We start from the raw sequence: 17,602 nt of genomic DNA on the forward strand, positions 1-17,602 counted from the left end.
TGGGATCTATATCCAAATCTGCCCCGATTTTCTCGAAACTTGACACACGTCATTCTAGACCTAATTCAGTACCCTATGTCAAATTTCGTGCAAATCGAAAGATATATAGGGACTTTGGTGCACCATTTACATTAAATTGAATGAAAAAGTATATGGGAGCTATATCTAAATCTGGCGCGATTTTCTCGAAACTTAGCACATATCATTCTAGACTCATTTCAGTACGCTATACCAAATTTCGTCCAAATCGAAAAGTATATAGGTACTTTGGGGCATCATTTACCTTAAATCGGACGAAAATATATATGGGAGCTATATCTAAATCTGAACCGATTTTTCGCAATTTCAATAGGGTTCGTCCTGTGAGCTGTACCAAATTTCATCCAATCCGACCTGTTTCTTTTTACAATTTAACAGGGACAGACATTGTTATTGTTAAAAAATCCACGCCTCTTTATAAGCCTTGAAAAAATATTGTTAAAAAATCCAAGCCTTAAAAAATCGACGCCTGTTTATAAGCCTTGAAAAAACATTTTTGAAGAATACACGCCTATTTATAAGCCTTGAACAAGATTTTTCGATTTTTTTAAACCTCGATTTTTTTAAATCCTACCAAGTTGGTATCCCTTGAAAATTTATTTCCAAAAAATTTTATGTCTCATACTTTTATTAGATACAAATGAACTGATAAACTAGATATTCCATTCAGACTGCCTTATATAGTGTAGGAATTTTTATAAGACCACTTGCCATAATATTTAAATTAAAAATCACCACCACTCTCTCTTAATTGCCCTCTTTGCAGACCCTTTTGAAATAATGATGTCGGCAAAATAAAAGAGATTCATTTTCTCCCCTTTAATACTGGATTGTCGGCATAGAAAAGAATATTCTCAGCCTGTTCTCGTATATTCTTTAAGAGAAGAGAATCAATGTTTCAGTTTTCATTGCGTTTCCCAATAATAATGAGTTGTTGTTGTTGTAACACATTGAAAGTCATTGAGAGTAGTTTAGAAAATGGAAATAACTACAGTGCGAATGAGTGCAATGAAAGAGACAAAGAGAAGAGAGTAAGAGAGCATTTTTGGCGTTGATTCTATCACAGAGCTTAGAACTTTCATGGGGTGGTCTATTAAAATGTGTGATTAAGAAATTTATAGTTTTTGTTTGTAATGCAAGGTTTTCTCTCTTATAGTTCTTTCAACTGATAAGGTGGTGTGGTGAATATTGCAGAGGTTTGTATTTAGTATTGTAAGAGTCTAAAAAAAATTGTGGATGAAAGTAAAGAAAAGAAGGACAAGTGCAAAGAAATAAAATAAGGAAATTCCTGTGGGAATTAAAAAAATAGCAACAACAAAATAAAGCAAAAAAGCAGATTTTCATGGTAAAATGAAAGTGTTGGGGGAGAATTACAGGCGACAATGGAAATGAAAAAAAAAAACAAGATTCTGCTGCTCCTGTGGGATATTTTTGCTGCGATGAAGATGACAATGGATGAAATGCTAAAAAGCAAACAACCCCATGAGTAAAACTAATGAACAAAAGGAAATTGTAGAAAAATAGAAAACGTTCCCTCTATCTCTCTCTCTATCTTTCCCCATACAGGCAACCCCTGATGGGTTCTATACCAAAGCTTTTGGCATTAGTTTTGTGGCAACAAAGTTTTGTTTGAAGAAAAAAGAAAAATCTTTTATAAATTTTGTGTTTTTCTGAAAATCTCTTCTAGTGTGGGGTTTTAAGTTTGTTCTCTCCGTTGTCTTCGTTATTTTTTTGACCTGACATCAAGTAAACAATTCCCCAGTTATACCCCATTTCACTATGCGTAAAATATGTAACGTGTCCTTTCGTTGTAATAACAACGTTGCAGTAATGTGAAACATGCCAGTGGTAACGGCAGGAAAAAAAGGATAATGGCCAAAAAGAAACTAACGACGACAGTAGTCGTAGTAGTGTTAGTGGTTGTATGCAGATAATAATGTGTACAACAATGTCCTTTTTGTGTTTGGTTGCTTGTCTCTCGGTGTAATTTTGTGCGTGCGTGTGTAGAAATGTAGTTTTTGTTTGTTTCCTTGTTTTATACGCTTTGTGACACATGGGAGCCAAAAGATAAGATGTAAACTGAACACATGTAGTTTTAAATTACTATACCCTTGTTGCATGACTACATATTACAGTAAGTGTGCCCTTCTTCGTTTTTTGTTGTGATGTTAGTTATGTGACATAGCTGCAGTATCATATAGAGGGTTATGCAGAGGCGCAATCATTGAAGGTGTTTTAATTCACAACTTTTTATGGCCTTCGAAATAAAAAGAAAAGGGACTATAAATAAGACAACTGGGGTTTCTTGGCACGGAATTTTTATGGAATATTTTTTGGATTTTTAAAAGGGGCGTGGATTTTTAAAGAATATTTTTTGGAGATTTAAAATAGGCGTGGATTTCTTAAAGAATATTTTTTGGAGATTTAAAATAGGCGTGGATTTCTTAAAGAATATTTTTTGGAGGTTTAAAAGAGGCGTGAATTTTGTAAAGAATATTTTTTCAGGGCTCCAAACAAGGCGTGCATTTTTTAAAGAATATTTTTTGGAGGTTTAAAAGAAGCGTGGATTTTCAAAGAATATTTTTTGCAGGTTTAAAAGAAGCGTGGATTTTTAAAGAATTTTTTTTGCAGGTTTAAAAGAGGCGTGGATTTTTAAAGAATATTTTTTGGAGGTTTAAAAGAGGCGTGGATTTCATAAAGAACATTTTTTGAAGGTTTAAAAGAGCGTGGATTTCATAAAGAATATTTTTTGGAGGTTTAAAAGAGGCGTGGATTTTTTAAAAACACTTTTTGGAGGTTTAAAAGAGGCGTGGATTTTTTTAAGAATATTTTTTGGAGGTTTAAAAGAGGTGTATATGATACCCATCACCACTTTTGGTATATTCAAGAGAAGAATCTTAAAAGACGTCGCACTTTTAAAGGATCAGTAAAATGAAACTGGACCCATAAACATATATTTCTACAACCTATACTAAATTTTTCATTTGGTCAGATATAGAGTTGCTTCTTGCAATGGAACAAAATTATGTAAATCAATTTAAAGCATATATCAATCGGACACCCGTTGATTTTTTAGATACATATCTGATAAACATGAGGAGTTCGGTGCACCATTTTCTTAAAATCGGACGAAAATTTTTATAAAATCTATATCAAAATCTAGGCCGATTTCATCGAAACTTGTCGCAGAATATCGGCCACATTTTGAGTTCTTGGTGCATCATTTACTTAAAATCGGGAGAAAATATGTTTGGTAGCTCTATCCAAATTTGAACCGATTTCAATGAAACTTTCTGACTTTTGGTCTTTGGTGTACCTTTTACTTAAAATCTGACGAAACTATATATAGGAACTATATCTAAATCTGAAAAATCAATTTACATTAACTCGGACGAAATATATATATATAGGGACTTTGGTAAGCCAATTACTTTAAATCGGATGAAAATATATATGAGCTATATCTAAATCTGAGCCGATTTCCACCAAACTTATCATTCCAGACCTAATTTATTACGCTTTGCCAAATTTCGTACAAATCGAAAGATATATAGGGACTTCTGTACACCATTTATATAAAATCGGACGAAAATATACATAGGGGCTATATCTAAATACGGACCGATTTCCAGGAAACTCAACACACAACATTCTAGACCTTATTCTGTACGCTATGCCAAATTTCGTGCAAATCGAAAGATATATAGGGACTTCGCGGCACCATTCACATAAAATCGGACGAAAATATATATGGGACCTATATCTAAATCTGAATCGATTTTAAGGAAACTTAACACACATCATTCTGGACCTAATTCAGTACGCTGTGCCAAATTGCGAATCGAAAGATATGTGGGACTTTGGTGTATCATTTACATTAATATAAACCTTACATATATATAAACCTGGAGCGATTTTCAGGAAACTTAACACAAATCATTCTAGACCTAATTCATTACACTTTGCCAAATTTCGTGCAAATCGAAAGATATATAGGGACTTTGGTACACCATTTACTTTAAATCGGACGAAAATATATATGGGAGCTATATCAAAATCTGAACCGATTTTTCTCAATTTCAATAGGGTACGTCCTTGGACCGAATAAGTGACTTATGCCAAATTTCATCCAATTCGGATCATAAATGCCACCTGTACTTTGTTTACAATTTAACATGGCATATTCTCAAAAGGAACCATGCGTGTATCTCGTTTCCTTTTGCCTGTTACAAACATATGCACAAAGACATAATACCCTGTACCACAGTGTGGTGAAGTGTATAAACAAATTTCAAGGACAAAAAGGGCTTGGATTTAAAAAAAAACATATATTTCAAGGACTAAAAGGGCTTGGATTAAAAAAAATATTTTTAAGGACTAAAAGGGCATGGATTTAAAAAAATGTTTTTTTCTGGGACTATTTTTTAAAAATATTTTTTTTGTGGTCTTTTGGAACCTTGACATCTTTTCTTCATTAATTTATGTTATTATTTTACGTTCAGGACCCCGTAAGTATATTTAATCCAATTCAATATTTATTCAATATTATTCAAAATCGATACATATGTGTGCGTGTAACAATTAATCCCATAATATTATAGGCTTAATTTGATATAATGTAATAACTTGGGGGCATACTACAAACAAAATATAAGAAAATTTCATTTCGAATTTCTTCCATAATAATGATGAAATAAATTGTTGGCATTTTGTCATTGTCCCACTTGAATGCCACAATTCCACAAATCAATCATATTAATTATGTATTAATTAATTAACTCTTATGGGAGGCATATTTTTGGGGTACATGTTTATTTAAAGCAATTATAATATAACATTGATATGCAGAAGTAGTGGCATATTAGTCATATGGAAGACAGTGGGAACTATTATGAAATAAAAATAGAACTAAAAATGTTGATAAAAATTAAGAAAATTATTATAACAAAAATTATATGAGAGATTTAATTTAACATCGAATACAAAAAAATTATTTATTTATTATAATAAATTATAAATAAATTATCTATATAAAAGTGGCGTTGAATTAATGTTTTACTGTAGCTGGTGGAAATTCTCCATTGAAAACAAAGTCTACATAAGAATGTATGGCTTAATATTCTTCGAAGTATTACATATCATGCCACAAAAAGAAGATTATCGGATTAATTTCCCCCCAAGTTAATGGTTAACATATTAATTTTATTGGATATTTTTGGTTTCATCAAAGGGTCAAGGCATTGCAATACAAATAGAATATAGAAATAAATTTTGGACTGTCTATCATACCATAGTTATTTATGAAGTTATAAAGACATATAAATGCATAGCTATAATTAACACATGCTAGATTAGAAATATGAAAAAAATTGTGATTGTAGTTTTAAACGCTTTTGGAATATTTCAGAGAATTTTTTAGGATCAACAGACCAATGAATGTGGACATTTCCAAGACTTGTTTTAATTTGCCTCCCAATTCTCTCAAACCGAAAATACAATTAATAATTTGATCTCTGAATTCTTAATTTTATATTCTACATAAAAAGCAATTGTTGCGGTTATTTGCCCATCAATTACAAAAAAAAAAAAAAAAAAAAAAAACTATTATGATCTGCTATGTATGAGCTCAATATCAGCCAGCAGCAGCTACAGAATTAATTATTTATGAAACAATTTTCGTTTTATATTATGACATTAATAATAATAACAATAATCGGTCAAATGCTTTTAAATGAAGAGAAAATAAATAATAACATATGTATGCAAATTTAATGACTATATTTTTAGTACTTAAAAAAATCAAAGAAAAAATAACAACAAATGAAAAATGTAATTTATTTACTAAATATTTGCAATTGCTTTTTCCAAGGACTATACGAGCCGTGGATTTATTAAAAAAATATTCTGAGGGGCGTGGCTTTATTAAATACTCTTTTTCAAGTATCCTAAGAAGCGTGGATTTATTAAATAATTTTTTTTTTCAAGGCCTATAAAAGGCGTGGATTTATGAAATAATTTTTTTAGGGCACCATATGAGGCGTGGATTTATGAAATAATTTTTTTAGGGCACCATATGAGGCGTGGATTTATGAAATAATTTTTTTAGGGCACCATATGAGGCGTGGATTTATGAAATAATTTTTTTAGGGCACCATATGAGGCGTGGATTTATGAAATAATTTTTTTAGGGCACCATATGAGGCGTGGATTTATGAAATAATTTTTTAAAGCCTATAAGAGGCGCGGATTTATGAAATAATTTTTTTCAAAGCCTATAAGAGGCGTGGATTTATGAAATAATTTTTTTCAAAGCCTATAAGAGGCGTGTATTTATGAAAATTTTTTTCAAAGCCTATAAGAGGCGTGGATTTATAAAATAATTTTTTTCCAAGCACTATATGAGGCGTGGATTTATGAAATAATTTTTTTAGGGCACCATATGAGGCGTGAATTTATGAAATAATTTTTTTAGGGCACTATAGGAGGCGTGGATTTATGAAACAGTTTTTTTTTCAAAGCCTAAAAGAGGCTTGGATTTATGAAATAATTTTTTTTCAAAGCCTATAGGAGGCGTGGATTTATGAAACAGTTTTTTTTCAAAGCCTAAAAGAGGCTTGGATTAATGAAATATTTTATTTCAAAGCCTATAAGAGGCGTGGATTTATGAAATAATTTTTTTCAAAGCCTATGAGAGGCGTGGATTTATGAAATAATTTTTTTTCAAAGCCTATAAAAGGCTTGGATTTATGAAATAATTTTTTTCAAAGCCTATAAGAGGCGTGGATTTATGAAATAATTTTTTTCAAAGCCTATAAGAGGCGTGGATTTATGAAATAATTTTTTTCAAAGCCTATAAAAGGCTTGGATTTATGAAATAATTTTTTTCAAAACCTGTAAGAGGCGTGGATTTATGAAATAATTTTTTTTTTTCAAAGCCTATAAGAGGCTTGGATTTATGAAATAATTTTTTTCAAAGCCTATAAGAGGCGTGGATTTATGAAATAATTTTTTTTCAAAGCCTATAAGAGGCGCGGATTTATGAAATATTTTTTTTCAAAGCCTATAAGAAGCTTGGATTTATGAAATATTTTGTTTTCAAGGACTATAAGAAATTTAAGGTCTATATGATTATTTATTTATTTTTGCAAGGATTTGTACGCCTTTGAGCACTGAATTTTTATACCCTACACAACTATGTTGTCAGGGTATTATATCATCGTGCAGCCCCAGGAGTTTGTAACGTCGCGAAATATTGGTCCTGGACCCACCTTTAAGTATACCGATCCCATATCTTGACTAGCTGAGTCGGTCTAGACATGTGTGCCCGTCCGTCCGTTCGTCTGCCCATTATAATTTAGAAACACGATTCAGGCCACAGTTATGGACCAATCTTCACTAAAGTTTGCATGGAGGATAGGTTCGGCCCAATGAAGACCCCTATTGTTTTTGGTAAAGATTCGATTAATATTTAAGGGATGAAATGTACCAAATACTTAATTTTTGTCGGTTTTTCTGGTCGCTCCATAGGCCGCAGTTATGGTCCGAACATAGTGAAATTTTACATGGAGAAGAGTATCGTGCCAAAGAAAAAGCATGCCTGTTTTGATAAAGATCGGTCAATATTTAGCGGGTCAAATGGACCCTGATTTTTGTGTGAAAAATTACAACATTTTTATTCTAGGGCGTATATACTTGCTCCTGAAGGACATATACCCGAGAAGTTGATAGTATACCCAAAAGGAGTGGTTGACCTTCAAATTGTTACCATGTACTCTGATGTGAGAGTTATACGTAATTAGGTAAAGGTGACTATGTGCGTAGTATTACTATTACTCCATTAGAGGACGGAAATGTCGCGCTGTTAGCTTTGAAATTGTACATGAACTTCAGATTATGGTCAAGGACGACGCCTATAGCTTTCGGTGAAATTGAGATTTCATTCAGAGATTTTCTTGTCGCTCTAGAGGCAATTATTATATGCAGAATATCACATATTTTACAAGGTGAAGGGGATCTGACCAAATGCTTAGAGCAGCTGTTTAGATGATGATCGGTCAATATTCCGACGGTGAAATCAACCAAAACCTAAAGTGACAATTTTTTTATTCTACGGCATAAAAATTCACTTCAAGAAAAAAAAAATTGAAAAATATGCAAGGATTAGAAAGTGAATTTGTCGATCTATAATCGGTAAAAAGGGTGCAAATATCTCGAAATATTGTTCCGCTCACTGGTTTATTTTATATTTTGCATTTCTACACATTCAAGCCCTAAGGTTTTGAATAAATTATTTATAAAAATATTGAATTAGCAGCCAAAAAACTCTATCACAAATTAAACAAGGAATTCGACATCAAATAAGCAATAATTTTTTTACATTTCAATACCCGAGTGATTTCAAATATTTGCTTATTTATTTAAGTAAATAAAAAATGCAGCTGCAAAATTAAACACTTGAATATTTAATGGCTTGAAAGAAAAAAAGTGTGGTTATGGCATGCAATAAATTGTGCTAAGTGTCACAAACAGGACATCAAGTTGTCTGAGTGAGCTCTCTCACACACACGCACTACTACATGTATTATAAAAAAATATGCATATTTTTACCCACAGAAACTCCTGCTGTTTAGCATATAAAATATAATACCCCTCCCCCTTCAGCCACACACGAATCACTGGCCACACATATTTTGAATCATAATTGGCCAGGATGTGTGCACCACAGGATTCTCTAGTTTAACTACATAAATGACTGATGACTGAATTGAATGTTAGGTGGTTAACACACACACAAAATTTATTTGTGTGCAATTTTTTCCAACTCCCTCAATTAATAATTTTTTTTTTTTTTTTTTTTTTTGAAAACTGTCACATTTTGACATATAGGCATTACTGTTATCCAGGACTCTCATATATGCAAATTGCCAAGTTACATTGCTATTGTTAGCTGTAATAATACGACAAAAAACGCAAGTATGACACATTAGCAGAGTCAACATCAATGTCATGCCACAGACATCAGCTGATTCCGGAACATGAATTTTGGGATTTTTTTCGTTTAGTTTTGATGCAATGCAGCCAATTTTTATTGCAGGCATATAGATTTATAATTTTACAAACATATTTAAACACGTAACAAACATTTAAATTCTATACAAATGCAGTCAGGACAACCATTATGAACAACTGTGTATTTTTAAAGCGACAGGACAGTGGGACAAAAAATATTAATACTAAGGATCACAAAAGCCTGGATTTTTAAGATTAAAGAGGATTTTTTAAAGAATATTTTTGAAGGCCTATAAAAGGCGTGGATGCTTTAAAGAATCTTTTTTCAAGGCCTATAAGAGACGTGGATTTTTTAAAGAATATTTTTCAAGGCCTATACGAGGCGTGGATTCTTTAAAGTATATTTTTTCAAGGCCTAGAAGAGGCGTGGATTCTTTCACGAATATTTTTTCAAACGCCTATAAGAGGCGTGGATTCTTTAAAGAATATTTTTTCAAGGCCAATAAGAGGCGTGGATTCTTTAAAGAATATTTTTTCAAGGCTTATGAGAGGCGTGGATTCTTTAAAGAATATTTTTTCAAGGCCTATAAGAGGCGTGGATTCTTTAAAGAATATTTTTTCAAAGCCTGTAAGAGGCGTGGATTCTTTAGAGAATATTTTTTCGAGGCCTATAAGGGGCTTGGCTTATTTAAAAAATATTTTTAAGGCCTATGAGAGGCGTGGATTCTTTAAGGAATATTTTTTCAAGGCCTATTAGAGGCGTGGATTCTTTAAAGAATATTTTTTCAAGGCCTATAAGAGGCGTGGATTTTTTAAATAATATTTTTGAAGGTCTACAGCAGGCGTGGATTTTTTAAAGAATATTTTTTCAAGGTCTATAGGAGGCGTGGATTCTTAAAGAATATTTTTTCAAGGTCTATATATTTTTTCAAGGCCTATAAGAGGCTTGGTTTCTTTAAAGAATATTTTTTCAAGGTCTATATATTTTTTCAAGGCCTATAAGAGGCTTGGTTTCTTTAAAGAGTATTTTATTAATGGTGTAGATTTTTTAAAGAATTTTTTTCTGGATTTTTAAGATCAAGGAACATTTTTTCAAGGCATATGACAGGTGTATATTTTTTAAAAGTCTATAGGAGGCGTGGATTTTTTAAAGAATATTTTTTCAGGGACCTACACAAGGCGTGGATTTTTTAAAGAATATTTTTTCAGGGACCTACACAAGGCGTGGATTTTTTAAAGAATATTTTTTCAGGGACCTACACAAGGCGTGGATTTTTTAAAGAATATTTTTTCAGGGACCTACACAAGGCGTGGAGTTTTTAAAGAATATTTTTTCAGGGACCTACACAAGGCGTGGATTTTTTAAAGAATATTTTTTCAGGGACCTACACAAGGGGTGGATTTTTTAAAGAATATTTTTTCAGGGACCTACACAAGGCGTGGAGTTTTTAAAGAATATTTTTTCAGGGACCTACACAAGGCGTGGAGTTTTTAAAGAATATTTTTTCAGGGACCTACACAAGGCGTGGAGTTTTTAAAGAATATTTTTTCAGGGACCTACACAAGGCGTTGATTTTTTAAAGAATATTTTTTCAGGGACCTACACAAGGCGTTGATTTTTTAAAGAATATTTTTTCAGGGACCCTAACAAGGGTCCCTGAAAAAATAAAAATAAATAAAAATAAAAAAAACAAGGGATATTGTTTCAAGGCCTTTTAAGGGTGCATATTTTTTAAAGAATATTTTTTCATGGCCTATTAACGGTGTCGATTTTTTTAAGAATATTTTTTCATGGCCTATTAAGGGTGTCGTTTTTTTTAAGCATATTTTTCCTAATTTTTCATCCCACTGTTCGGCACAAAATACTGCATTGCACTATAAAACATAAAAACCGAATCCAGTCCAGACTGTTGTTAATTCCAGTCGACATATGAAGTCATTGCTACTGTGTGTGGAGTGGCAGCAGCAACAGAGGCCATCCCAGGCCAAGTCAAGCCATAGTAGACATGCAACATTTTATTGCACTGTAGCAATGCTACCATATGATGAGGATGATGTTGCTGTTGTTGTTATTGTTGTGGAACACAACATTCTGTCCAGTTACAAAAATTTGACAGACAAGTTCATGACATTAAAAACATTCGTTAGTAATTTGTTCGCATGCGTTCGTTCGATTTGTAGTGGGGGGAGGGTGCGGGTGATGGATGGCTGGCAGAATAACAAGGAACAATTGTTTGGCTACTGATGATGCAGTGGCACTTCTGGTTGATTTTTCCCCCTCATGTTTTTGTTGTTGTTTGTGTTTTGTTTCACAGTCAAAGTGGAATGATAATGAAGAAGACGAAGTAGCAATGTTACAACAACAAAAGCAACATTTGTTGTAGCAAAAGATATGCAAAAGAGTTGTTTTATGTGTTGCTGTTCTTCGAGACTGAAGTGCTGCCGCCTTCTGGACAATTTTCCCTTTCTTTCCATGCCTTGCTGAGAATGCTTGAAATGTGATGTGGGTGCCGAAGAAGTACCCTTTCGAAAATCATAACCCCCAGTACTTGACAAGGGAAGACCGTCATAGTCCATGTTTGAATTTCTGTTTTGATTGTTGTTTATTTAGATATCCAACAGCCATGTGAGAGAAATATAATTGTTTATTTTTTTCTGAACTTTGCTCGACCCAACATAGACGTCCATCAGTTTTGTACTTCATGTGACATTCCCACAACTTTCTTCAGCAGGCTCAATTTCCTCCCTCACCCTTGAGTCGGGTACACATTAACAGCACATGCGCCCTAAATGTCTTTATTTGTCTTTCCTTCTTCTTCCACTTCTTCTTCGTTTTTATGTCAGACTTTCTTTAATTCCCTTAGTTGTTGTTGTTCTTGCTGTTCATTCTGATGGGGAGAGTTGGTATTAATTTTCCAAAGGGACTCTTCTCTGATGACAACTGGGCCCCATTGGTTTCGTTCGTATTTATTTAAGACTTGTCGTTGTTTTTATTTTCTTTTTCAACATACTAATTGCTTTTTGAAGTTTTAATTTAAACATTTTTCCCCACGCCTTATATTTGGTCCTTCGCAAAACTTTATTTTGTGACAGTCCAACCCTAAGACATAAATGTTCGGAATGTGGAAGGAAAAATTATTATTAATAGTGGCCATTAGTTTAACAATTAACAAGAAATTGTTGAAATGTTTATTTTTTGTTGTTTTCTCTTAATGTCTGGGGACATGTCAGGGTGGATGAAGGAAGTCATATTTTTCTTATGAGGGGTTCTTTCTCTTGCTTGATTTGTTTATACAGGGATAGCGGAATTAAATAATCGAATATTGTTTGGATATTCTTTATAAATATTTTTTCAAAGACTATCAGAGGTTAGGATTTTGTAAAGAATATTTTTTCAAGACCTATCAGGGGCATGAATTAAAAAAATTCAAGGCCTATCAGAGGCGTGGATTATTTATAGAATATTTTTTAAAGGCCTAATGAAGGCGTAGATTTTTTAAAGAATATTTTTTCAAGGCCAAACAGAGGGGTAGATTTTTTAAAAAATATTTTTTTAAGGCCAAATCAAGGCGTAGATTTTTTAAAGTATATTTTTTTAATGCCAAACAGAGGGGTAGATTTTTTAAAGAATATTTTTTCAAGGCCTAATGAAGGCGTAGATTTTTTAAAGAATATTTTATCAAGGCCAAACAGAGGGGTAGATTTTTTAAAGAATATTTTGTCAAGGCCTAAAACAGGCATGGATCTTTTAAAGAATTTTTTTTCAAGGCCGAACAGAGGGGTAGATTTTTTAAAGAATATTTTGTCAGGCCTAAAACAGGCATGGATCTTTTAAAGAATTTTTTTTTCAAGGCCAAACAGAGGGGTAGATTTTTTAAAGAATATTTTGTCAGGCCTAAAACAGGCATGGATGTTTTAAAGAATTTTTTTTCAAGGCCAAACAGAGGGGTAGATTTTTTAAAGAATATTTTGTCAGGCCTAAAACAGGCATGGATGTTTTAAAGAATTTTTTTTCAAGGCCAAAAGGAGGGGTAGATTTTTTAAAGAATATTTTGTCAGGCCTAAAACCGGCATGGATCTTTTAAAGAATTTTTTTTCAAGACCAAACAGAGGGGTAGATTTTTTAAAGAATATTTTGTCAGGCCTAAAACCGGCATGGATCTTTTAAAGAATTTTTTTTCAAGGCCAAAAGGAGGGGTAGATTTTTTAAAGGATATTTTTTCAAAGACTTATCAAGGCGTGGATTTTTTAACGGCCTTATTAAGGCGTGATTTTTTTAAAGAGTATACTTGCAAGGCTTATCAGAGGCGTCGATATTTTATATAATATTCTTGCAAGGCCTATCAAGACCTAATCAAGGCGTGGATTTTTTAAATTATATTTTTTCAAGACTAATGAAGGCGTATATTTTTTAAAGGATATGTTTTCATGGCCTTATAAAGGCGTAGATTTTGTAAAGAAGATATTTTCAAGGCCTAGAAGAGGCGAGGAGTTTTTAAACATATTTTTTCAAGGCCTAGAAGAAGCGATGAGTTTTTTTTTTAATATTTGTTCAAGGTCTAGAAGAAGCGAGGAGTTTTTTTTTTGAATATTTTTTCAAGGCCTAGAAGAGGCAAAGAGTTTTTAACGAATATTTTTTCAAGGCATAAGTCCAGGATTCCAGGATTTTTTAATGAAAACTCAAGGCTTAGAAGAGTCCAGGATTTTTTACGCAAAATTTGTTCAAGGCTTTGAAGTGTCCAGAATTGTTTACACAAAATTTGTTCAAGGCTTAGAAGAGTCCAGGATTTGTTACAGAATATTTTGTTAATGCTGAGAATATTCCAGGATTTTTTGCAGAATATTTTGTTAAGGCTTAGAATATTCCAAGATTTTTTAAAGAAAAATTTTCAAGGCTTAGAAGATTCCAAGACTTTTTAGAGAATTTTTTAAGGCTTAGAAGAGTGCGGGATTTTTTTAAGAATATTTTTCAGGGTCTGCATTTTTTAAAGAATATTCTAGCCTCAACTCAGGGCGTGGATTTTTGTAAGGCCTATAAAGGGCGTGGATTTAAAAAATTAAAGGCCTATCAATAATTGATTTTTAAAATTATTTTTTATGCCATTTTAAGGGCGTCGATTAAAAACGTGATTTTTATTTAAATTATTTTTTAAGGCATTTTTTCGATTTTTAAGTAGTACTTTTGTAAGTCCTACTGAGGTCGTACATTTTTGAAGAAGATTTTTTAAGGAACTCTTTAAAATAATTTTTTTTTATATATTTTTCAAAGCCTGCCAGAAGTCAGGATTTTTTTAAAGAATATTTTTTGAAGGTATATAAGAGGCCAGGATTTAAAGTATAGTTTTGAGAACTTCTTGTCGGATCTAAAATCTACGAAGGATTTTCAGCAAACATATTATAAGTTAAGACCTTTGAAAGTCCGCGTGAAAATTTGTTAGAACTGTTGTGGAAATTTCCTTTCAGTAAAAAAAAAATATTTGCGCATCTATTGCCTCTCCTTGAAATGTTTCCGTTCAAAAAATATTCCCCACATTATTAGTCCGTCTTTGAGAAATGTAATTTCCCTAAAAGGGTCCTTGAAAAATTTGGGATTTTTCAGTATCTAATAATTTGTATTTACTTGAGAAAATAACAATTTGGGGCCAAAATTCACCTCAAAAATTGTTCTCAGGCTCCGTCAACCTTCCATGTACCGAAGAACCCTAAAGGGTTCTTTTTTGAGTTCACTTATAAAAATATCACCCTATTTATTTAAGAAAAATTTATTTTTCTTTCCACTTACCATTATGTCCGGTATTTGTGATGATAACCCAAAAATCAATTGTCTTCTCGGGACCCAACTCCTCATAGTCCCACTTCTTTTTGACGCGCACAGCACCATTTGTCTCCACCGTTACCCAAGGATTTTCATCACGAATTTTAAATGTCTCCTTATCGGTTTCCTTTTCCAGCTGGAATACCGACTTGCCCTCCGTATCGCCATCAGCTTCGGTGAATTCAATACGTTTTGTTGGACGGACAGCACGTGTGACACGACGTTTTTCACGATGATGGGAATGTTCATTGATGGCGTCATGTTCCAAATGTTGCATTATAAACGACACGGGTTCCGGTTGTAGGAATTCAATTAAGACCTTGGCAGGTTGTGAGCTAACCAAACTGGGATAACGCAGATCGTGGGCTTCCACTTCGAGCAGCAACTCCGTGGTGGGTGGCTGGCCCACTAACATGATTTCACCCGTTTGAGGAACTATGATGACCGTATTGCTAGGTTGTTTTAGTCGATAGGCAATTTTATCACCATCGGCATCGACTGCCTCCACTTTGCCAACAATGCTAAAACGTTTCCAGGTGGTTGAGTTGTTCGTATCCAATTCGGGATTCTTTTGGCCGGCAATGGCAAATTTATAGTCATGGGCCTTGAACACCGGACGGTTGTCGTTTTCGTCGAGCACGGTAACTTGGATTTTCGATACGGTTTTGTCAACATCCTCCAAATCGGAGGCTTGCACGGACAGATCATAGTGGGCAGTTTCTTCACGATCCAGTGGGCGATTGGTTACCAACCAAACACCACTTTCATCATCACCCGATATGACCAATGATGTGGAACGTTCATCGGATTGTTTGGCATTGCGACTTTGCAGGGCAAAGGCACCATCTTCATTGCCACCAATGATGGAGTAACGCACCTTCTTGGGTTCCGCCTCCACATCACCATTGCTAAAGGCTTGCATTAGAGGCACACCACGTACTCGTGTCCCAGCTGGCTTGTTTTCCTTCACCTCACCCGAGGCATCCAACATGGAGCCGGGAAAACGTAACATGTCATTTCGATGCATAACATACAGCTGGATATTGTGGGTCTGGGTGGAGTTGGGCGTCTCCTCCACCACCACCAAATTCACCGGGCGATTGACTAGAGGTGAGATATCCGATGTAGTCATTACCACGCCATCATCCAGCACCGTGAAGTACTTGGCATATTCGTTGTCCAACATATGATACGAACCATGCTGATAGCTGAAATGGCCCCCCGAGTGATGGTGACTGTCGGTGTAATTTGTGCTCTCTTCGATGGGTCGGGTTTTGAAACGTTTTATACTAAAGCCGGGGTAGGTGTCATGCGGCAAGACCAGGGACATGTCATTGCTGGTGGGGGTGCTCGTGCCAATGGCACCACCTGAGCCGGCTAACATGCGTGCTGCATTTGCTGCTGACAGGCCATGTGTAGGAAGTTTGTGGGCGTTGTTGGTATCGGCTCCTGGCGTAACATGCTCATCGTGTTGTGGACTGACTGACTGTGCCTTTGGGGGCAAATTTGGAGGCTGTTTGCTGTTGCTGCTGATGTGTTTCGGAGATCTCTTGAGTAAAAACGTTTGCAAATTGACTATTTAGTGTTAATAAAATAAATGCAAATGCCAGTGTATAGCGACATAATGACGATGACGACGACGATAATGAAAATGATAACGACGAGGACGAAGACGACGCGGATACCGAAACGGACGACGACGACCGACACGATAACCTTCTTCTTTGCGCGGGAGCGTTTTGTTCTTTGCTATGACACCTCAGACTTTTGTCGGCTGACATAATTCTTGGTGTTGCTGTTGTAATTGTTGTTGTTGCTGATGAAAATGTTTTCGATTGATTTAGACTACTGCTAAAGCTTTTAAGCTTTGAGCGCTTTTTGTGCGCTCGATTTTGTGCCATATTGGTGGCACGCGTTGCTTGTGAAGACGTTTAAGTTGTGTGGTTTTAATTATTTTTATTTTTGTTGTTGTTGTTGTGGTGGATGTTTGAATGCAACAAATTTTGTTGTTTTTGTTGCCAATCAAAAATTAAGCGGTTTAATGCTAAATTTGTTCGTTTTATTTTTTTATTAGCACATTTTTGTGGTTGTTTGTTTTTAAATTGGGGGGTTATTCGATTAGTGGAATCTGAAATGAAAGGGATTAGGAAAAAGTTTTAATTAGTAAAGTTAAAAAATATATTTTTTTCTAAAATAAACAAAGAAATATTTAAAAAAATCAAACTCGGAAAAACATATTCTTGAATAATTCCCGACTTCATGAGACCTTGAAAAAATATTCTTTAATAATTTAATGATTTGACGGGCCATATAAATATATACGAACCCTATTGAAACTGAGTAAAATCGGTTCAGATTTAGATATACCTCCCGTATATATTTTTGTCCTATTTAATGTAAATGATCCACTAAAGCCACATATATAGAATTCGATTTGCACGAAAGTTTGCATAGTATACTGAATTGTGTCTAGAATGATGTGTGTCAAGTTTCGAGAAGATTGGTTCAGGTTTAAATATAGCTCCCATATATATTTTCGTCCGATTTAAGGTAAATGGTGCACCATAGTCCCCAAATATCCCTCGATTTGCACGAAATTTGGCACAGCGCAATGAAATAGGCCTAGAATGATGAGTGTTAAGTTACTTGAAAATTGGTTCAGATTTAGATATAGATCCCATATATATTTTCGTCCGATTTAAAGTAAATGGTGCACCAAGTCCCTATATATCTTTCTAT

The 17,602-nt window shown here is 33.9% G+C and overlaps 1 protein-coding gene across 1 annotated transcript in view; it reads right to left on the minus strand.

Annotated features, from left to right (window-relative positions):
- Positions 1–16,764, minus strand: part of LOC133325813 (neural-cadherin-like) — an 89,556-nt gene extending 72,792 nt beyond the window's left edge. Inside the window, exons 1-2 of the mRNA XM_061534536.1 lie at positions 16,471–16,764; positions 14,831–16,412 (exon numbers count right to left, since the gene is read on the minus strand). Of these exons, the coding sequence (XP_061390520.1) occupies positions 14,831–16,412; positions 16,471–16,764 (1,876 nt within the window). The remainder of the gene's footprint in view (positions 1–14,830; positions 16,413–16,470) is intronic.
- Positions 16,765–17,602: the final 838 nt, after the last annotated feature.

The sequence above is a fragment of the Musca vetustissima genome, unplaced genomic scaffold (genome assembly GCF_032173495.1).
Source record: "Musca vetustissima isolate MV318-11 ecotype Yass unplaced genomic scaffold, APGP_CSIRO_Mvet_v1 utg19053, whole genome shotgun sequence".
Taxonomy (NCBI): domain Eukaryota; kingdom Metazoa; phylum Arthropoda; class Insecta; order Diptera; family Muscidae; genus Musca; species Musca vetustissima.